Consider the following 23,854-nt stretch of genomic DNA (forward strand, 5'->3'; position numbering starts at 1 on the left):
GTGGGAGTCGAGTAGGACTGCATCCTAGCCCGCCCTGAACTGAGGCAGTGACGCTCTAGTCCTCGCACCGCCCATTCTCTCTATGCCACTCGATGGTTCTCCCGACTGCCCTTGCGCTTACCGGACGTAGACGATTTCTGGATTGAGGGGCCGTCTCTAAAGTACTGGCGGGGGAAGAAACGAGACTGGGAAGGGGGATCCGGGGATTGTATGTTGCGGTGGTTGTTAGTGTAGAAGTGTCTGCGGGTGGAAGCTCCTCCAAAGGTTTGGACCACTTCAGGTATTTACTTCATCCCTTCCTCTTGCTATTGACCTTCCGGGGTGTCCCATTGATGGCCTGTAACTACCTTTCACACCCCACCCCGCCCCCGCTTTCCTAGGGTCTGTGCGCGTGGCCGGGCTGGACCCCGGGAGCGCGAGGACGTGGAGCTTGCCTAGCGCCAACCCAGCTCCCGACCCCATCGGCGGGGAAGCCTATCCTTCAAACCAGTAACTGATTTCGCCCCTGGAAGATTTGCAGATCGCTTTAAACCTATCTGCTCCTTTAATACTTTCCTTCATCATTGCAAGGTGAGAATTATTAAACTGTCTTGTACAAAGGAGGAAACTGAAGCTCTGAAAGCGGATGTTGATTTTTTACCCCCCAACGATCCTGCACAAAACTGGAGTTTGAACCCAGTGTCTCCTTCCCACGCCTCCCTCCCCCCCACGCCCATCTGAATAGACTGGTGGTTCAAGGAAAAGGAAATGTTATTAGCTGAGTAAGGTGAGATCCTGCAAATGCTCTTGTTTTGCGATCAAACCCAGAATTTGAAGAGGGATTTAACCACTTAAAGAAAATTAACCTTCCTGGCCATTAAATCAAAGAAAATTAAGTAAGCAAGCTGTGTAGTGGGTTGGAGAATTCATCTATCTGCATTTATCCTTTGATAAGAAGATAAGTGGACAATGAATTGGGCTCAGAATCAAACAGAGCATTCCGGATTTTGCACAGTTCCATTTTTACAATTTTCCTTTAGCAGTTTTACCTTTTACAATGTTCCTTTAAGAGTTTTTAAAAATACGATTTTGAACTAGGATAGTTTTACATGGCATACATACAGTTTTGAAGAATTGAAAATGACTGAACAAAAAGGCAATGGAAAGTCATATGATATGTGAGCCAATAGCAACTTATATGACAAACTTCAAAAAAAAAAAATGGAGTAAAGAATATCACCAGGAGGAAAAAAATGTTGGTAGTCAAGTAAGTAAGAGCCTGAGTGCTCTCTATTCTCTGGCAGTCTAGAGAAGAGCAGTTTTGCATATGTTGGATGAAAACTGGCAGTTGGATGACTCAGTAGATAGAACCCTGCAATTAGGAAGACTTGAGTTCAAATGTAGCCTCAGACATTTATTAGCATGTGACTCTGGGCAAGTCACTTAGCTTGTTTGCCTTAATACTCTGGAGAAGCATATATATATAGCAAATTACTCCAGTGTCTTTGCCAGGAAAAACCATAGGCAATAGGGTCCATGGGATCTTAGGATGTGGCTGGATGAAAAACATGAACAACAGTTATATCTTGGATAGGCAAGGATGAATTGTGATCCTTATTTTTGGATGGAACATCCAAAATAACGAAATTATGGATTTGAATATTTTGAGTAAGGGGGGGCAGGGATCACAGAGTTGGAATTGAGCATTACCCCAGATGTCCTTTTGTCCAGCCCTCTTATTTTATGGATGACAAAAACAGACCTAAGTTCCAGCAGTAAATGATAGAAACAGGATTTGGATTCAGATCCGTTGACTCCAGAATACTCTTTCTATTGCATCATACTGTATAGACTTAGCCTTAAAAATCCCTTGATATTGACGGTGGTAACACACCAGTATTACCATTGTCATTTGGGTTGACATAATGACATTGATAGTTCGTAGTATCTGGATGATCCTTTCCATTTTTATCCTGTTCCTGAAATCATCGCTATCTTTAGGTCTTCCCAGTAGGCGTTCAGTAACTGTTGTGATGATAGTAACAAAGTTTCTGACAAATTATGTCATTGGAATATATTTGTTCATAGATGGAGACAGTGTTATAATTAGGTATATAAGAGAGGGCAGAAGCACCAGATTGAGGTTCACATCCTGACTTTACTATCTTGACTCTGGGACCTTGAACAAGTCACTTAACCTCTTTGGATCTCACTTTCTGGAACTGTTATATAACTGATTGCCCTACTTTATAGTATTGTTGTGAGAAAAAGAATTTTGTAAACTCAAGTGTGATAAAGAAAAGGTATGAGTTTGTTTGTTTTCCCATTTAACAAGTCTATTCAAAAGTATTTAGCAAACAGTCTTGAAAATTTTGTCTGATAGAGTATTCATGCAGATTATTGGCATTTAAATATCAATACAATAGTAAAGTTTGATAAGTTTTACAAAACAGAATACTAGAAGGCATAATCAAGTTACATGTTGGATTTCTCACTGAGCTTTACATTGTATTTTAAGATTTACAAAATGCTTTACAACACTACAACTATTCTCAATTTTTCAAATGAGTTTAGAATATAAAAATTATTATTTTATATCTAAATTTTGTTAAAATAGAATATTATTGATACATTATATTAAAAGAATAATTTTTTAAATAAAATTTTAATTTAAGGCAAATGTTATTTGAAAATTGTCTTTGTAGGGGCAGCTAGGTGGTGCAGTGGATAGAACACCAGCCTTGAAGTCAGGAGGACTTGAGTTCAAATGTGGCCTCAGACACTTAACGCTTCCTAGCTATGTGACCCTGGGCAAATCTCTTAACCCCAATTGCCTTAGCCAAAAAAAAAAAAAAAAATTGTCTTTGGAAATGCAGAAGTAGCAAAATACAGTAATGTAGAGGGCCACAGATAGTGGGGAACCCTGGGTGAGGTATAAGACCCTTCACCCCAGAGAGAACCTGTGGACAATGTCTGGCTTGGCTCCCCTCTTCCCTAAGGGCTATTGGCCTTCCTGAGAAGTCAAGGAGGATGTGACCAATCCCTTTTGGTGTTCTCACCTTTCCTGAGAAGTCAGGGAGGACAAGGGCAGTATCACTTGTGTTCTACTTGAAGCAAGGGATACTTAGAGTAAAGAGAGGCATTTACATATCAATAGCAGGGTGTTTATAGTTAGCACTTGCACTGAATGCTGTGGTGATGGAATGCTACATAGTTAGCACTTGCTTAGTATGATATGATGATGTAATGGTTCTCTAGTTGGCACATGCTCAGTGTGCTGTAATGATGTAATCATACTAAGGTATTTAAGGACTGAAAGGACTTGAAATAAGGAACTCCAAGTTTGACCATCCTCATGGGTCTCCAGCTTTATCACTTCTCCACTAAGACCAGAGACTCCAGCAGGTCCCAAGGTCCTCCAGAGAGCTAGTTCTGACAGTATATTTTGGCACCCCTGCGTGGGGGCTCTAAAAAGCACAGTACATTTTGGCACCCCAATTTGGGGGCTCTAAAAAACACACTACACAATAAATACTACTTTTCCTTTCTTCTGTAATTAAAATTTGACTTATTTTGAAAATGTTCGATTGGTGATATGCTGCATTGTAAATTATTATATCTATATAAACTAGGCTAACTTGTCATAGCCATTCAAAAAGTAATTTCTGTTGCTTGAAGATACTTTGTGAACATCATAGATATGACATTTCCACAAAGAAACTCATGACTTCTGTTTGTTATCATCTTGAGCTTATAGTTCTATTTATTTTTCAGTCCCCACCCATCCAAACATCCCCAACCAGGAAGTACTTTGCTTTGTCATGTATAAAATTATCCCTTTACATTGCAACTTCCCCTATTTTGGTTTCAGTATGTCGTGGGTCAGCATAAGAAATGAAATGGGAATTTTGGTGAGTTTTGTGGGATATGGAGATGACATGCAAAAGCTAGCAGCCATCACACAAAATATCTAGAAACTTAGAAATGTAATTCAGCTTTCTCTGGTATGAAGGGAGGGCCAAAAAATTTATGCAGATATACCAGACTGCCGTGGCCTTGACCCCTAACTACAGTGTGAAAGAGATAAGTTTGCATATGTGCAATTTGTCAACTTGAAGCCCAGGCATAATAAAAAATGATCTTTAATAGTATAGAAAGGCATAGAAAATTTTCTTCTCACCTCTTCCAGTCAGAGGATGATCACTTGTTATTTTTCATAGGATCTGAAATAAAGAAGACAAGAGTTATCTAATGTAGATCTAAGCTTTATTAAAGTTGTATGGTTCAGGTAGATATGGTAATTCACCAAGTAAATCATGCCACTATTTTTTTAAAAATCTATTTTTACTGGCTATCATTTAAATGTAGTTATAGAAAAAAAGACAAAACAATATTTGTTATTGTATTTGCATAAAAGTTGCTTTAAATTTTAAAAAGTATTTAAAGAATGCTACCATTATCATTTTATTCCACATAGGTTTTTTACAATTTAGCAATTTTAATGCACTCTTTGAACTTATTTATGCAATTCAACCTACAATTTTCTTAGTGTGTTATGTTTTGTCTGGCTATCACATTCAGTGTTGATAGCCATTCTTTGTGTTACTTAAGTGACATATTGGAAAGAGACTGAACTTGGAATCGGGAAAATCTGAATTCAAATTCCTCAGACATTTAATACCTTTGTGAGTGTGGTAAAATCTTTTAAATTCTCTTAACATATTTTGTGTGTGTGTGTGTGTGTGTGTGTGTGTGTGTGTGTGTGTGTGTGTGTGTGTAAGGGGGAATGTGTGTATAAATGTTAGTTACTAATTTCCCCCCAAAGGAAGCAAGTGTAAGAAACTAAGAATAGGAAATTAAAGAAAAAAAGCATAATGTCTTAGGAATAGCAAGTGCCTGATTAATGTTTAGTTACATGAATTTATCAATAAACTTTCACTTAACCAACACCAAATTTTTCTTAAAAACGCCTCACTTTTTTTCAAGATCCTAGGTCAGTGGTTCTCAAACTTTTGTTTTCAGTATGTTTATCCTATTAAAAATTATTGAGGATCTCTCCAAAGCGTTTTTGTTTATCTGGATTATATTTATAGACATTTACCATATTGGAAATAAAAACTATTTTTGAATTTGTAGACCCTCTAAAAAGGGTTTCAGAGATCCCCAGGATTCTCTAAACCATACTTTGAGAACCACTGTCCTAGGTCATTGCTAATTTGTGTAGGTGATTTTATTGAATTTTCCCATATGTTTTTAATATTGGTCTTTTTCCTTTCTTTATTTAACAGGTAGTAGTAGACCCAAAGATTCACAACTGCAGAGAAACAATGATGCCTTCTTCGATGCTACCAGCTGAAGGAGATGACCTGGATTCCTGTATATTAAGATTTCCAGATTTGGATTTGAAAGATACAAACTTTATTTCTCCTAGTAATAGTCTCAAAGCAGAATTAGATGCTAATATGAAGAAGAAGTATGCTCATGCAAAAAAAAAGGTAAATACTGTTTCACTATATTACATATGATTACACGAAGTCCAGCAGCAGTTTTTTTGCATCGTTTCAATCAGGTGTTAGTCTTTTTTAAATACTCATGACATCACACTTTACCTAACAAATATATTTCAGAAATCATCAAGAAACAGTAATTGTTTAATTTTCAAAATTTTCATTGACCTCATTTTTAAATTTAATTAAAAATAAAAAGTAAGCTGCTTAAGAACAGGGACTTTGTCTTTTGTTTTGTTTTTTGACACTTCATCTCCAGTATACATTACCTTAAACATAATTGCTTAATAAATGTTTAGGGGCTTTTTTGTTTGGTTGGTTGGTTTTTGTTATTTTGAACCAAATGTGTAATCTCATTGGATTAGGAAACTCCTGGTGAGGAAACTCTTATCTATCAATTCAAATCACTTAATTTCAACTAATTATCTTTAGAAAGTATCTGGCAGAATTGGGATATTATTGATAGTGACAAGTTTAGGGTCACACAGTTAGTATATGTCAGAGGTAGGACTTATATCAAAGCATTCTTGACGCTGAAACAGACATTCTATCCAATATATTATTGCCTCATGTAATGACCGTGCTAGCACCTAGGACACCCCAGAATCAGCCGGAGTCAGGATAAGCAAAAGTCCGCTTTTATTCTTGGTTTTAGACCCAGGATTGAACAGGATGGAAGCAGAATCTCCACAATTGCCTTCTCCTCATCTACCTCCAAGAGTGAATCCCTGGCTCGCTTTACTCGACCCCCTAGTTCCTCCTACAATCCTCTATACACCAATCATTGAGCCAGTATGGATAGTGGAAAGAACCATTTTCCAAGCATATGCCCATAGAATATTATCCAATCAGTAGTTAGCCTCAAGCGCTGGGCAGTCCTGACCTCAGTGCATTGAATTCAATAGTTTCAGCCCTCTACAGCCTCAGATTAATATTAGTTGTTGTTAACTTAATGTTAATAGTAAGTTGTATAAAGGTGTTTTTTTTTTTTTTTTTGCCACCCATATTTTTTTCTATTATCTCCATATCCTAAACTGAGAAGTAATTTTATTTGCTTGTAACAAGTTTTCCTTCCTATTTATTTCCATGAAAGCCATACTTAAGGACTTAAAAGGAGAAACAGTAGGTTAAGTTTAATTTAGACCAAGACTGATTTTAATTTATGCCACAATTATTTCTTTTTGCCCCGGGAATATAAGCTAGTACTTATTTTCTTGGATAGTAGTCGTTTATTCTTACATATTATTTTGCAGTGATATTACTTAAATTGATTTTTACAACTCTATTAAAGAGTGTAAGAATTCTTTTTCTTTTCCTTTATTTCAAAACTTAAACAAGAAATAGAAAAAAGAAACAAAAAATTTTCCATGTATACAGTAGAATATATGAGAGGATTCAAAATACCTAACAATAAATTTCCACTTCAAGGAAGTATACATGGTAATAAAATACATTGTATTTAGAATTGTCCATCTTTTCTTTGTTTTGTTATAGTCTTTTTTTCCTGCCTTTCCCCTTTCTTTCCTCCCTCCAAATAAGGGAATATGCAAGTACAAAGTGGGGAGATAGAGAGACAGGAACTTAAAATATAATAAAAAAAGACAGACATATACACACACTTAAATATGTGGAGAGGGGAGGGAGGTTGTATAAAATCATACTATGTATACTTCTGTATTTATCAGTTCTTTGTTTGGATACCATCTTCATAAGTTCTTTATAGTTGATTTGAGTATAATATACAGAAAAATTTAGAATAGAAAAACTGAATACAGTTCTTCAAACATTATTGCTGTTATTGTATACAGTATTCTCTTGGTCTTTGCTCATCTCATTCTTCATTATTTCACAACAGTCCATGTTTTCCTAAAATCAATCAGCATCTTATTTTATATCACAGTAGTGGTATCACCCTCATAGTCATATACCACAACATATTTAGCCATTCTCGAATTTATAGGCATCCCCTGATTTCCAGTTTCTTTGCTCCCACAGAGCTGTTATAAGTATTTTAGACTATATAGATTCTTTCCCTTTTTCCTTGATCACCTTGGAAAACACACCTAATAGTATTGCTGGGTTAAAGGCTTTACACAATTTTATAACTCTTTGGACATAATTTTGGATTGTTCTCCAGGATGATTAGATCACTTCACACTTCTATCAATATTTTGTGTGAGTGATCCAATTTTTTCACATCTGCTACAACATTTGTCATTTTTTTACTTCTCTCATTTTAGCCTATTTTGAGTTTGAGATGATATCTCAAAAGTTGTTTTAATTTGCCTTTCTCTGATAAGCAATGATTTAGAGTGTGTTTTTATATATGTATATGCAACTTTGATTTCTTCACTAAAAACTGCTTATTCATGTACTTGAACCATTTATCAATTGGGAAATGACTCGTATTCTTAAAAATTTGACAAAGTTCTCTATATATTTGAGCTATGAGACTTTTATTCAAGAAACTGTATAAAAATTTCTTCCTGGTTTTCTGCTTTTTTTCTGATTTTGGCTATATTAATTTTATTTGTACAAAACCTTTTAAATTTAATATGATTAAATTATCCATGTTCTCATTTTCTTATGATAGCTTACTTTATTATCTAGGTCAGATATTGACCGTTTCTTGGTAAATGGTGTAAGTTTTTTATCTAAACTCAATTTCTGCCAGACTGCTTTCCAGTTTTCCCAACAAATTTTGCCAAATAGTGAATTCTTATCCCCAAAGCTTGAAGTTTTACTTTTGCCAAAGAGTGGGTTACTATAGATCATTTACTACTGTGTATTTTATTCCACAGTAATTATTTTATTTTATTTACTTTGTTCCGTTGATCCATCTTTTTATTTTTTAGCCAGCACAAATAGTTTTGATAATCACTGTTTTATAATATAGTCTGATTCAATACTGCTAAACTCCTTCCTTTAGATTTTTAATTAATATCTTTAATATTCTTGACTTCTGTTTTTCCAAATTAATTTTATTACATGTTTTCATCCATATTGCACAAGACCATTAACAATGTAGAGTTATTTGTTTATTTTTAATTCAAACCTAAAGAGAAAATGGGCAAAGAAAAAAAAAAAAAAGATATTGCCATATGCACAGCTGAACATGAGAGGATTCAAAATATAAAGCAATAAATTTCCACTTCAAGAAAGCCTATCTAGTAAACCTTATACATTTTGTTCAGAGCTATCCATTATTTCTTTGCTTCTTTGTAGGTTTTCTTTTCTGCTGTGCCCTTTTTACCTTACTCTTTCCCCCCCCCCCCCCTTTTCTTCCCCCGCAGAAGGCTAGAATTAAGCATGGATAGATGGATATATACATACACATACACATACAGAGTATACACATAAACATAGGTGCATACACATAGAAAGATATCTATAGTCATATATATATTTATTTATGCATCTTTGTAAGACAATGTATGTTTGCTTGTCCTGTTTCTCTTATTGAAGGTAGATGACATCTTCATAAGTCTAGGTCTTTCCATATTTTTCTAACTTCACCAACTCATCATTTTCTACACCACAGCAGCATTCCAACTTTAAAATGTTTTCTTAGTTAAAAAAATCTAAATCAGCAATTAATATCACTGACATATTATGCAGTGCCCTTATTTTTCTCTTTTAATTAAATATTTTAGCTTTAAATTTTCTGAGATCATCGTTACTACCTGTTATTTTTTCATAATAAATTCTATTCCTGATCTTTATTTTGTTTGTATCTCTTATTTCCTATCCTGCTACCTTGCCCTACACTTATTTAAACTACCCTTCCTTTATCTTCTTTCACCTACCCATTCTTCCTCTAATCTGCACTCCTTTCTATATCCCCCATCCTAATCCCTTATCCTCTTATTTCTTTATCAATTTAGAATGCTTTTACTCCTTTCTCAATATATATGCTGTTCTCTCTTTAACTCTGATCTGATTTGAATAGGATTCTTCTAAAAATCCCTCTATTAACCTCTCCCACTTCCTCTCACCTTACCCTCATTTCTTTTTGAATTTAGATGACTTTTGTACCTTTCTAGATATATATAGATATAGACAGACAGACAGATAGATAGATAGATTCCTATAGCTATATCTATATATACCATATATGTGGTAACATTCCAGAACTATCAACTCTCCTTCCCCAATCTTAATTCTTCTGTATTAGTTCTTCTTGCACCTTATTTGTATAAAATAGTTACTCTTTTTACTTTTTCTTGTGTGGTTTTTGCTTTTTAAAATCTCATATTCAGCTCTCACCTAATATTTCTTTCAAACTATCCAATTCCTAATGAGAGTCTTAGACATGGTTTATATTTCCATGTATAAAACATAAACAGTTTGTCCTTATTGTGTCTTGTAAATAGTCTTTGATGTTTACTATATATTTCTGTTGGGTCTCATGTGTCAAATTTTCTATCAAGTTCAGTTTTTTTTTGCAACAAAATCCTGAAAGTCTGGCAATTCATTGTTTTGGTTTTTTTTCCCCATTTGGGATTGTGGTTAACTATGTTGCATATGCTGAAAACATCATGAAAACAACCTCTAGTTCTTTTGCTCTTCAGTATATAATGTTTTAAGTCCTGCAGTCCTTTAATGTAGTTGCTGCTAAGTTTTGTGTGATTCTAATGGTGACTTTGCCATATTTGAATTGTTTTTTCCTTGTTGTTCATCTCCTTAACCTAGGGGTTTGGAAATTTGGCTATGATGTTCCGGTAGGTTTTCTTCTTAGGATGTCTTTCAGGTGGTGATTGGTGAATTTTTTACTATTTCTTCTTTATCCTCTTGTTCTGATTCTTCAAGACAATTTTCTTTATTTCTTGTATAATTGTATCAAGATTCTTTTTTTTCATTGTAGTTTGATTATTCTTGTTTTCTCTTCTTGATCTATTCTCCAGATCACTTGATTTTCTCACAAGATATCTCACATTCACTTCTATTTTTTTTTTCATTTTTTACATTTTGTTTTACTATTTCTTGGTCTCTTATAATTTTGCTGTCTTCCCCTTGCCCAATTTAAGTTCTCAAGGAATTATTTTCTTAAGATTCTGGATCTCCTTTTCTAGTTGGTTGGATTTTTTTTTCCCCATAATCTTGTGGAGTTTTTTTGGATTGTTCTTTTTAAAATTTTTTTCCTCAATCTCTCTCATTTGATGTTCAAAGTCTTTTTTCAGAATTCTTTTGGGGTAGGTGATCATTTGATATTACTCTCTGGAGTTAGGAGAGACTTTTTTTTTTTTTTTTTGCTTCAGTATCCTCTTCTGAAGACAACCTAGTCTTCTCTGTTCCCATAACTTTCTGTGGTTAGGTTCTTCTTGCTCCTTTGTCTGCTTTTTTTTTTTAAATAGCAGCTAATCAGTGTGATTGATCCCCTCTAGTCCTGGGGTGTGGGGAATGGGGCCTTTGGCTTCAGGTTCTCTTTCAGTTCTCCTCGCCAGCCTGGAACTCAAGACCAAGAATTCTGCCTATAAGCACCCACAGCCAGCAACCCTTAATGTTTCTGCATCACAGGTGCTGTTTCCTGGTTACCCATGTTCCTTATCAGCAGAGGAAAGTTTCCCCAATCTTCCTTGACTCAGTTATTTGATTCTTAACACTGCCCAGGAGGTGAAAATTCCTGTGGCTGGGTATAATGTTCTGGTTTAGCTTTCTGGAGGTGTTTGGACCAGCCTTCATTTCAGCTGAATAATCACCACAAGAATAGCCAGGGATAAAATCCAAATTCTTTATTATCTCCTTCACCTGGGGCCTGGGCTAGCTTTCTGAATGTCTTCAGATGGCCTTGGTCTCATCGGGGAAAGCAGGAGGACAGGCCAGCCACCATGAGGCTGATGAAGATGGAATGAATGTCTCTCCTTGGCAACAAGACCTTGAGCTCCAGCCTCCAGTCCTCTGTCTTTTCCAAGTCCGTCTCCAAGTTCTCTCTAGGTCTGACTCTGACCTCTTAAATACTCTATTACAATTAACCATTCATCATACTGAGAATAAGCCAGTCATTTATATCACTAGGGAACCATTATTTGTTGTAAAATTAAATCATTCATACTAAACTAGAGAACTATTAATCACCATGCTAAACTAGATAGCCATTGTCTTAGCAATTCCATTGAGTTAATACCTTTCTCCAGAGTTCTGGCTCATTTCAGCTGGGTTCAAGGCTACCTCCTAACCCAGCTTTCCCCAGGCTAGCTCCTTGCTGCTGGCTATTTCAGTGGAGTTAGTCTGAAGGTGTTTATTGTTCACACAGACCAAACCTTCATCCTGGTATCTTCTCTAGTTGTCCCAGGAGGACTACTGTTCTGCCCCAGTTATTATTTATTTTTACCATGCTCATGTTCTCCCTGAGACACTATTTTGTCTTGTTGTAGGGAATATTTGGAGAGCTTGGAATTTTTTGATCTATTCCACCATCTTCCAAGAATTCTCTCTATAATATAGAATTATTTTAAGCAAGATTGACCAAGCAAAGGTTTATTCTATTGAGGAATACAAAATAATGTCATAATTTAGATGAGTTTATTTAAATAAATACAATCCATTATTTCAACTGAAAGTTAATTCTTGTATGTCATCACATACCTTCTCTGAACAATTCTGAAGTAGATATGATTTGACTTTAATGAGATAAATTCCATATTTTAAAGCAGTAATGTATTTATATGTTTTTAGAGTGTATCACTACAGAATTATGAGTTGATTTTATTTTACAAATGCTAACTGAATTATATGAATGAAATCAGTGTGAAATAAACTGTTACTCCATACTTTTTTGTCCACAGTCTATTAAGGCCAACAGCCATTGGTCAGTAGACTTGTTTTACAGTTTTAAAAACTATTTTTATTTTGAACTTACACACCAAAAGAGATCATGTCTGTATACATAGTACACCAGAAAATGGATTCCCTGTGAAACCATGAATTTCCATTTCATACTTGATTTAAAAAAAAAATATATATATATATATGTATATATATATATATATTCTTTATATAAACTATTCTTCTAGTTCTGTTCACTTCATTCTATGTGAATTCATACAATTCAAGATTCTCTGAAATCATTTCTTTTGTCATTATTTGTAGTGTAGAAATACTCTATTTTATTCATATACGACAAATTTGTTTAACAATTCTCTACTCGTATACTGTTAAAATTTACCAAGTACTGTTGATTCTATCCCTACAATATTTATTTACATCTTTTTCCTATCTCTTATTATATCATTAGTACAAATCCTCATTGCCAATATCTCAAAGACTCTTTTATAATAAATTCCTTAGAGTTCTTCCTGTTTCTACTCTTTCCTCTTAGAATGTGAGGAAAATGTTTAAATATAAACTCCTTGTGAATAGGGATTGTTTTATTCTTTAAATTTGTATCCCTAATGTTTGGCACATATATAAGAACTTAAAGTCATGATTTCACCCTTTACCATTCCAATTTATCCTTCATTCCACTGTCACAGGAATCTTTCTTATACATAGCTATGTTCATGGATGAGTTCTTCTTGCAGCTTGAAAATGAACATACAAGGAAATTTTACCTATGATTCTCAGTTCTCTTCATGCTGATATAATAGTCATGTCAAGTCAACAAGCATTTATTAAGTGCTTACTAGGGACCAGACATTGTGCTAAACAGAAGGGATGCAAACAAATGTAAAAACAATCCCTGCTCTCAAGAAGCTTTTATTCTAATGAAAGAAAAGGTATGCAAGATATACACAGAGTAAATTAGAAGCAACAATACTACTATGTTATATCTAGTATCGAGTTAAGCTTTTTAAAGAATATTAGTATTAATTATTTCTCTAGTTCTTTGTATTCACAAAGTTTTCTTTTATGTATAACTCCAAGACTCAAACAGAATGAGACTGAAAAAGACATTGTTAACTGTATTATGCTAAGAGACGGAAGCAGATTCACTGTTTCAAAAATAGATGTTAATCAAAATTCTGTATTTATATTGTGAAGAAACACAATTGGGACTAACCTCTTTACTAGCTGTATGGACCAAAAGAGAACTAAAAGAAGAACATCAAGTTTCTGTTAGTCAAGGAAAGTAAGAACAGAAAAGAAGCCATTATATTTTGAAGAGAACTATATCAGTAGCATGGGAGGGGTAAAAATTATGTGGGAGTGAGGGAAGGAAGGAAATTTATGTAGTACCTCCTATGTGCTAGATATTGTTTTAAGTACTTTTAACAACTATTACCTCATTTGATCCTCCTAACCACCAAGATGGATGCTATTATATCTCTATTTTACAATTAAGGCAATCAGGGCTAAGTGACTTGCCCAGAGTCACAGAGCTGGTAAGTATCTGACATCAAATTTGAACTCAGGTCTTCTTTACTCCAGGCCCAGCATTCTTTCTACTGTACCACTTACCTGTTTCTTTCTGGTGGAGGGAGAGAACAATGACTTGAGAAGTTTCAAGATTAAGAAGAGTATTTTGGGGGGTAAGGGAAACCTAGATATTAATAAAGAAATTGTTCCATGCCACTGTAGCAGCATTTCTATAGAACTTAAAACTAGAAAGAACTTCAGAGATCATACAATCTATAGTTGGAGAAATTGAGGCCCAGAGTTCAATAATTTGATGTGGTATTTAAAACCAAAGCTTTAGAGAAAAGGACTTCGTAGAAATTAACCCTTCATACTAAAAGCTTAGGTTCTTCACAGCTTTTTCCTAGTAATAAAAATGCCCACTGATGCTGTTTCTAATGTATTACAGGCATTTGCCCTCTTGGTTAAAACAAAGGAAATTCCAGAAACCACCAGCTGCTCTTCATCTCTCTGCAAAGGAGTGTGGTGGACATGCTGCCAGCAGATCTTCAAAGACCAAATTGGCATCCATAGACATATAGCTGCCCAGCATGGAAGAGATGTTTATCATCAGACTTCTTCTGTTTTAAAGCAACTGGCTTCTGAAGCTGGCACCCCCAAACCTTGTGTATCTGCAGACAAGACAAATGGATTAAATGTGTCCCCTTCCTCTCACCATCAAGTTTCTGCTGACTTCCCAGACACAAGCTGTTTTAGGTTTGATGAACTGATGAGGTTAGATTTTTTTTTAATTGTTTTGAAATTTTTAAATCTATCCCATCATCTCAATAATTGTCGCCTACTTAAAATGGTAGATCTTTCATATATACATACATATAACATCTGGCATTGTCATATAAATGACTTTTGCAGATAATTGTACCTTGGTCTTTTAAGCATAAAACCCTTTTTGAGCAATCATATTAGAGGGAATCATTTCTCACGTATTGCATATGAAACATATGGTTCTTAAACAAACACCGTACATAATTTAACTTTTTCTGTTAGGTTGTGCTCTGTGCTATAATATGCTGATATCCTTGGAAGACTGATGTAGAGAGTTGACATTATATCCTCTTAGTATTTTATCCACTTCCTACCCTTTTTCCTTTGGTTTTCCTGAGTTGTTCAGAAGTAGTTCGCCCCACCCCTTTATTCTCCCAACAAAATAAGGAGGCATTTTTGGCAAATAAATAATAGTAAGAATAGTAATAAAGAAAAGTAATAGTAACACTACCAAATCAAGTGATAGACCTGAAATTATGCCTGATGAATTAGTCACTTTATTGGAAGTTCCAATTACCTGTCCTCCAGCCTTCTCATCAGAAAGTCAAGAAGCATGGGGCGAGTACTAGGAGAGAGGAGGAGAAGAGAAAAGGGAACAATAGAAATTAGAGGTGGTAGCTGTACTGTTGCTGAGGATTGGGGGGCAATGCAAGTGTCAAAGAACAGAAACATTTTTTGGAGAAGAGAGTGATGAAGTAGGTAGGACAGATTCAAGTTCTTCAATTCAGTTTTTAGTTCAATGTAACAGCCATTTGTTGTGTACTTCATGTGTCTAGAACGTGAAACAGCTCACATGTGACACAAACTAAGGAACTCCAAGATTAACAAGTTGTCAGCTCTGTGAGGGCTAAAAGTATACATTACTTGTTTGGGGGAGGGAGGGGTTCCCTAGCACTTAACATGATATTGTATGTGTGGCAGATACTTGTTAAGCACTGATACACTTAACAAAAAATCTGAGGGATGAGAGGCCTGTATTTTTCTCCTCTTTACAACAGGGGGCAGCAGAAATCTATACCTGAGGTAAAACAGGTCATCGTACCTAGATGATTAGCATATCAAGAAATAGGGAACAAATTAAATTAAGTGGCACCAGATAATCAGATGGGAAGGAAATGTGGAGACTGGAATAATTGTTAATCTATAACAGACATTTGAAAACTAAAGGATGGTTGGAGGCAAATTTAACACTGAGATATGTAGACATTTTTGGTGACTTTAAAGAATCGGTATCATCATTATTGTTTTCTGAATGTTGCTAGCAGTAAAAATATTTTAATAGCCTCAGGGCCAGGATATTTGAAAGGAAGCTTTCTCTTTTCATAGAGGACCGAGGATAACCAAGAGAAGCAAAAACCAGGGCAGTGAAAAAGAAAAAAGATTGGCCAATTTCTGGGGCCCCCAGAAAAAAAGAAAATGTCTAGATGGCCTGTTCAGGACTAAGAAGTGTCATTTGGGCATTTAGACTAAGATGGGAGAATGCTTGTTCCTCCCTAATTATTCCCCATCCCATCTCCTGCCAGCTATTTCTTTCCAGTTGACCAACCGAAGCTTACACATAACCCTTTCCATGTTGCAATCCCCATCCCATTTCTTACCTACTCCTACCTCAAACTATTGGTCTTCACCCTTCCTCCAAACCCTTAACATTTTGCATCTCCCTATCTTAGGCTAATAGATTGGAGTTTTTTATTTCATGGTTAAGGGAGCCTTAAGGGTAAAAATCTTCTGATTTCCCAAATTGGGATTGTAAACACAGTTTCTACTACACTCAATAATAAGCATTTATTAAGTGCCCGCCACATGTCTAATAAAGTGCTAAGTATACAAATATAAATAATAAGACAATATTTACTCTCAAGGAGTTTATATGCTAATAGAAGAAACAGTGTATATATATAATAAGCATATATAGAAAAAAGAAAAGGTAATTAAATATACAGTAGTTTTGAATGGAAGTCTAGAAATTGGGGAATCGGAAAATGCTTTATGATAATTGGTGCTTGAACTGTATCTTGAAGGGTTTCTGAGAGATAGAGGTGAGGAGGGACAACATTTTGGGCATGGGGGATAGGAAGTACAGAAGTATGGACAGAAGATGGATCTGAGAGAGAGAGATGGACAGAAAGAGAGGGAGAGAGAGAAAGGAAGAAAGGAAAGAAGGCAGCATTTTGACAACATTACAGAGTAAGGTAAGGGGAGTAATATGCAGTCAGGCTCAAAAAGGATGCTGGGGCCAGGTTGAGAAAGGCTTTAAAAAGCTAAACAGAGAAGCACATTTTATACCAAGGAGTAGAATTATAAAGCATTACCATATTTGGTTGTATGAGGTTCTATGGCATCATGAATACAATATATTTCAAGAACATTGTCAATTAAATAGACTTCTATTGGCTAATCTGAGAACCTTGCCATCTTTATACTGTTTCTATGGGAAATTTTTCCTAACTATTTTATAAGTAGACTTTTAGAAAACAATTCATGTATTAGTTGAAAACTATTTATATTCAACCCAGATTTGGATAACTATTTGGAATGCAATAGAAAGGATTGATGAAATGAGTTGAATTAGATGGCTTCTACAGTGCCTTTCAATTAAATAAATTCTGCAGTATTCAAGTCTGGATAGCCAGGTTCTGATCCTTGTTACCAAATTTCACTTCTGTCCCAAAGGCTTTTTAAGACTGACTACTTCAAAGGGAAGCAACATAGTAAGCAATTGTGGTGGATTTTGTTTTTCCCTGCAGATCTAATGGATGCCAAGAAATGTCATTTAAAAAGGTCTTTGTTTAGTTTCACTGTCACTGACTTCAGTTAGTCACTAAGTTCTTAGTGAATAAATAAAAAGAGTGAATTGTCCCTCTTTGGGGATACAAAAGTGATACACTGATACCTCCATTAAGGAATCTTGTGGGAACAAAGCTCTTTTATAATGAATTCATTTGTGGCAGGACAAGTATTCTTGCTACAGATGATGAAAGTAGCTCAGTAAACTAATTCTCTGCTAACCCTAGATAAAGTTGTGAAATCTCCCCTTTTGTTTTCACAATGGTAACCCCTACTTTAGAATTTCTCCCAGTTTAGTTATGTTCATGCCATCCTTGCTACCAAAATGGAAACATATGATGTCAGACATATATAACCTTGTGTTGATTATACTAAAAGTATAAATATACTTAGGTGTTTCTTCCATTGGTATCTACATTTAAAGCTTTACCTCTTTAACAGTGAGAGAAAATTTAAAAATCAGTAAGCAGATGGGAAGAAAAATTGGAACAAAGAGGCCCTAGAAAACATCTTTGGTCTTATTCTCTTCAATTATCCCTCCCCTCCCACCTTTCTACCCTTCAATTCCCTAAGGCAGATGAACTTAAGAGGCACTCTTAGCTTTTGTGAATCAGAGGAATTTCTGTCTCTTAAATCTGGTTTCATCAAGGGTCTGGAACTTACTTAGATTTAGTAAAGGCACTTTAGTAAACTTCTTTCCCCAAACCTTCTTTCTTTCTTTCCCTCTGTCCCAAGACTCTCTGTTGTATATTCCAACACATTTGATGTATTTGTTAGTAGCAGGTGCTTTCATCCTGTAGTTACCCATAGACAGTGTTTACATTCTTCTGTATTATTCCTATCTCTGTTAATGATCTCTAACACATTGCCTTTCTCATTAGAAATATACCTATATAAGATACATTTCCTTGTAGGAATTTAAATCTAGTGGGGGGAAACAAATGGAGAAAATTCGCCCTGTAATATGAGAAAACAAAAAATAATCAGTTTCTGTATTTTAGTGTGCTATAGAGAAAGGGACAGTTTGTAAACTCCAAAATAGGAAGACCTCCTAGAATCCAGGATTTGATCTGGATCTCAAAGAATGATTAACTTTTAGATGAAAAAGGGTAGGGAGAGCAAAGACATATAAGCTGTGCCAGTTACCTGTTAGATTCTGATCTTAAATTCTACATGAAGATGCAGTACTAATTGTTATTTCCTGACTTTGGCTTCTGATTTTCATATTTGTTTCGTTTGGTCTTTTTGCAGTGCAGAGGATAGCAATCAAGGAATAGTGCTATTATATTATTGTTACTGTGATGTAGAGGACCCAGAATGGCTTTGTGCTTGGCAGAAAGCATTGTGTCAACACTTGCACCTCACAGGAAAGGTAAGGTTTTATCCCACCTAACATTTTTCTCTCCTTTTTAGTGAAATCATCATATGGGCACTGGAAAAAAACCTCAAGGACAAAGTCAACGCTTAAATTCACTAGTGCAAAAAAATTTCATTTTGGAATGTGTTAACTATTGAAATTCTAATATTCATTTAAAGTTTAATTTTATAAAACTATGTTTTGATTTGTGTAGACCTTTTCAAGAACAATTATTAAAGTGAGATTCACATATATTTTCTTTATCACTGCCTTGACAATACTAGTAGTTGGGAGTTTCAGCTCATCTTTTGCTATCTAATTGTATCTAATTGCTAATCTAATTGTATCTGAGGGAAGCTGGCATTAAAACCCAGATAGGCACTAATATGGTAAACTCACAGGATACTTGAGCATGGCAAACTGGCACAGGTTGAAAGTGAAGCACTTTAAAGTTTTTATGTCAGTGACAGGAGGTCAAACCTGTGCATGACATCTGAACTTTTAACTTGGACAAGATAGGGAGGTAGTTTTTTTTAAAAAACAAAATAATTTTTTTTTTTTTTAAAGAAAGAAACATCATATGTAGACCACGGGAAGTGACAGTACTGCTGTACTACTACTGTGTCCTAGCTGGAACATCTATGAAATAATGTGTAAACTGTTGTGCAGATTGCAGTTTAGGAAGGATATAGATAAACCACAGCTCAATCACAGGGCAATCAGGGTAGAAAAGTGATGCAAGACGTGTAATACAAGAAAATAGAGATCTTTAATCTAGAGGGAAAAAAAGACTTGGGCAAAGAAGAAGGTGGTTACCTTCCCAAGTAATTAAAAGCTATTATATGAAAGAGGAATTAAACTTTGTCTTCTTGTTCCCAAAGGGAAAAATTGGGAGTGAGGGATAGAAACCAGATTTAGGTTAAATGTAAGAAAAAATTGCTAAAAATTTGAACTGTTCTAAGGTGTACTAGGCAGACTCATGTAGCACCATTCATGTAGTGGTTTAGTAATAGCTGTATATAATCTCTATAAGAAAAATGTTATAGAGGAAGTTACTGTTAAGCTGTAGGTTGAACTGGTTGACCTCTAAAGTTCCTTCCAAATCTGAGATTGTGAATTAACAATTAAGTTAGCTAGAAAATAAAACTTAAGTTAACCGGACAATTTAGCTCATTAGAATGAGGGTAACTAAATCAGTTACAAAGTTTATTGTTATGTTCATACAGAGCCAAGCATAGACTAGGGAGGTCCCCCAAATTGATAGGGACAATCTTTTGGTCTGGTTGTTTTTCAACTTTTAGACCCATCCAACTGTGCTGTTATCTACCCCACATCTTTTATTTTGTCCAGAATGATAAAGAAATTTTGTCAAAACTTCTGCTGAAATCCAAGATGACTATCCTTGCATTCTCCTACTTTGCCTATCTAGTAACTATCAGAGATGGAAATTAATTTAGACAGACAGGACTTCTTCCAAAAAAATCTTTACTGGCTTCTTCTTCTATATGCTTACAAACCACCTCTTTAAAAATACAGTCAATAATATTACCAGTGATCAGTCAAGACTGCCAGCTCTGAAATTGTCCTACTAGCTTTTAGAACTTTCTTTTAGCTATATTTGTTCATTCTGTTATGTATTTTTAGAAATGTACCATTTTTTAATTAAGAAGTACTTTATCACACAAAACAGAATAAATATAAAAGGCAGTTAATGTAGGAACAAACTGTTTCATCTAAAAATACATAATTGGGAGATGAACTAGTATATCTGCACAGCTGAAAAAGCACCCACAGAGTGTGAAATAGTTCTCAAAAAAAAAATTTTGTTTTTAAGGGCAAAATTAAGTTTTTCTCTAAAATTTCACATAACTGAAAAGTAGGATGCTTCAGAAATCCCTATGAAATGACAAGGATTTTTAAAAAATAAGTTTTAATTGGAAGTGTTTAAGAAAAAAATCTAGAATTGACTTTTTAAAAAATCATCAAGGAAGTTGCAAAATATATATAAAAGTAAAAGATTCAAAGAGACAGTAATGCAAATATAAATTTCACCTTTCCTTTGAGTCCCTTTGTCTTATGAAATTGGAGTAGCCAAATCTGTTTGTTTTTTTCTTCTTGTATCAAAATGGAAGATTTTCTAGGCTTAAACCATGGAGCAGAATGCTTTTAAGTTCATCCCATTTTTCTAGTATTGTTAAAAAAAATTTCATCAGAAAGGAATATTCCAAATAACTCTTTTTGGAGTCATAGCTTTTGCAATTTTTGTCATTTTTAATAGTGATATTTCCATGACTACTTCTTGACTTTGATAGAATATGCTGAAAATAATTTAACCTTTACTGTGTAATTGTGTCATTGTGATAAAAATCAGTTATTTGTATAATGCTATGATACAATACCTTTTGTGGATATTGAAGTTACTGAGGTATTCAATAATTGACTTTGACATGTATTTTATACATAATCCTAAATCCGTATGGGTAGTTGTATCTCATTGTTTTCCTCGCCAATGAGAGCCCTTTTTTCCCTCTATACTGTACCCTTAATAGTTGAGGTACATTGAGTTACTTCACTAAACTCCAGCTAAGTGAAGAATGAAAGTTTGATTTCTTACATTCTATAGCAATGACTTTATTCTTTACCTCTGTTCAAGGAGTCACATAACTCTTTCTAATCTTAGCCAAATCACTAACCTCTCTTAGGTTTAAGGTTTTCCTTTATAAATGGATTTATGACATTGCCGGAAATAGTCATGAAGTTTGTATTTGTAGCTTGGTGTTTTGTATTCTCTTGCTCTTTAGATTCATGGAGAATAGAACTAAGGTTTTGCTTCTGATAACAAATTGATATAGTATCATAACCATTACCTTTCATCGAAGTTTAAAGGAACATAACAGATATGACATCATATTGATTTTTTGATCTTATTTTTGTGAAACTATTTGTGTATTTGTGCATATAATCGCTTTAAAATGTCAGGGAATGATGATACCCCCTTTAGTTCCATCATTGAATGCAATGTTTTTTCAGTATGTAGTATAATATGCTTATGAAAATTCCTACCTGAAAAACTGATTTCAAATTCTCATAAATTGAGACATTATACCATTAATTTTAATAATAGCAGTAATAATGTAGATTAGATTTGAATAGCTACTGTTGGATAGAATTCAGTATTTGATGACTATCTTAGAACCTTTTCTAAAAGTTTAATAATTGAAGTCCCTGATGGACCTGGTTATAAGGCAGTCATACCCTGAGAGGTGCTAAAGAAAGCATGGACCCTAAGGTAGTATCTCAGTAAGACTATATCCCTGAATCAGAGAAGAAAAAAGAAAAGGAACCAAAAAAATGCAGTGAACATAGAATCATTTTAGAGAAGAAAGGTTTGAGTAGGAAATTAAATCCAAAAGATGTGTTTATATATAGGATTTTCAAATTTGTATTTCTAGAAACTCTGCACATAGGATCTTCCTTTTATGCAAATTGATGTAGACAGTTTCACAGAATTCACTTCCATAGTCAAACATCCACTCAAATTAGGTGAAATATTTATCTGCCCTGAATTTTCAGTAATAATATCAATGTTTCTTCCCTAGCCACAGAGCACTGTTATGGGAACGCTGTCCCAAAATAGAACTTAATGGTAGTCCAGTTGTATGTATTTTGTTTTGAGGAAGTTTAGTGGTTCTAATACTGAAAATTAGCAGAACAATAATCTTCTTTGTCTGGAGAGCTCTGATTTCTAATTTTGCCATTTTTTAATATTTTAGGTTCGAATTGCTACTGAAGGAATCAATGGAACAGTGGGTGGGAGCAGATTAGCAACTGATCTTTATATAGAAGCAATGCTTTCTCATCCTTTATTTAAGAATATCTTGTGTAAGGAAGATTTTAAGGTAAGAGCAGTAGGAATAAAAATCACTTCAACTATATCTTCTTATCTTTCGTCATTTTTATACTAATATATATTAAAACCTCAATTAACGAGTATCCCAAAAAACATGTGAATTTTCAGGGTAAGGAACTGTCTGATGAGGTAATTTCTTCTACCAATGCTAGTTAGTCCCTTTTATGTAGTTTATAGTCTTAGAGAGTTAACCACAGAGCTAAGTGACTTCATCAGGGTTATACAATCAGAGATAGGATGTGAACCCTTCCTGACTCTCTAACCACTAGTGATATAGGCATGCTATACCTCTCAATAACTTTAAAATAATCAGATTTTTTTTGGATATTAGACTTTTAGAGGGAGGGAAGAACAAATTAAAGGAGACAGTTTTTTTTTTTTTAACAGACTTTCTGGGGTGAGCACAAATTCATTCAACCTCTACTACCTTTTTTATAACTTGTAGTGTTAAAGAACATGAATTTTCTTAGGATCAAAATGATGACCCTAAAAGGCAGTAAAATCCTCCAAATGCAATTGTATTCACTGTACTGTAATTACTAAGTCAATAAACTATCATAATGTATGTTAGCAAGATTTTTCAAAAGTTTTCATGTTTTAATTGTACTTTTTCTTTTACTGCATAATATTCTTATTACCAGAATTTTGCTAGTTTTCATTCTTCAGATTTATAAAGTACCTTTGTTATTCCTGGTCCTCTCAGATTCTATCCATTTCATTTTTCTAATGAATTCATATATCAATTTCCTCCATCATAGGATGCAAATGAATTTTATTTAGTAGTCTGAGGTGGAAGAAATTTCATTATGTTAATGCACAGAAACCAGAAGCCTTTTATAAAGGAAATGATGGGGACAAAAACATTTTGAGAAGAGAGATTTGGGAGTGATCTATTATATGTATAATTTTAGGTGTTTCCCATCTTTTCTTTCCGTGATTGAAATTAGTTAAGATTTTTCTTTAAAGGTTTTGTTTGTTTTGTTTCATTTTTAATATGTGTTGTTGCTTTCTTCAACACAAGGATATAAATTTGAAAAGCAAAAAAAGTTTTCTCCTCTTGGATGAGCTAGAGCACAAGTAGTCCCTTCTTCCCCCCTCTCCCTCCCATTTTCACCCGTGGCTCATCATTTGAAAACAAAAGAAATGGGGAAAAGTCAATATAAATGTGATAAACATTCACTAACAGATATAAAA

At 34.5% G+C, this 23,854-nt stretch overlaps 1 protein-coding gene across 1 annotated transcript in view; it reads left to right on the forward strand.

The window, feature by feature from the left end:
* Positions 1-28: 28 nt before the first annotated feature.
* The window catches only part of TSTD2 (thiosulfate sulfurtransferase like domain containing 2), a 35,577-nt gene continuing 11,751 nt past the window's right edge, over positions 29-23,854 (forward strand). Inside the window, exons 1-5 of the mRNA XM_051995673.1 lie at positions 29-280; positions 5,268-5,474; positions 14,230-14,555; positions 18,645-18,765; positions 22,524-22,649. Coding sequence (XP_051851633.1) covers positions 5,307-5,474; positions 14,230-14,555; positions 18,645-18,765; positions 22,524-22,649 — 741 coding nt within the window. The 5' untranslated portion in view covers positions 29-280; positions 5,268-5,306. The remainder of the gene's footprint in view (positions 281-5,267; positions 5,475-14,229; positions 14,556-18,644; positions 18,766-22,523; positions 22,650-23,854) is intronic.

Source organism: Antechinus flavipes, chromosome 1, assembly GCF_016432865.1.
Source record: "Antechinus flavipes isolate AdamAnt ecotype Samford, QLD, Australia chromosome 1, AdamAnt_v2, whole genome shotgun sequence".
NCBI classification, from domain to species: Eukaryota; Metazoa; Chordata; class Mammalia; order Dasyuromorphia; family Dasyuridae; genus Antechinus; species Antechinus flavipes.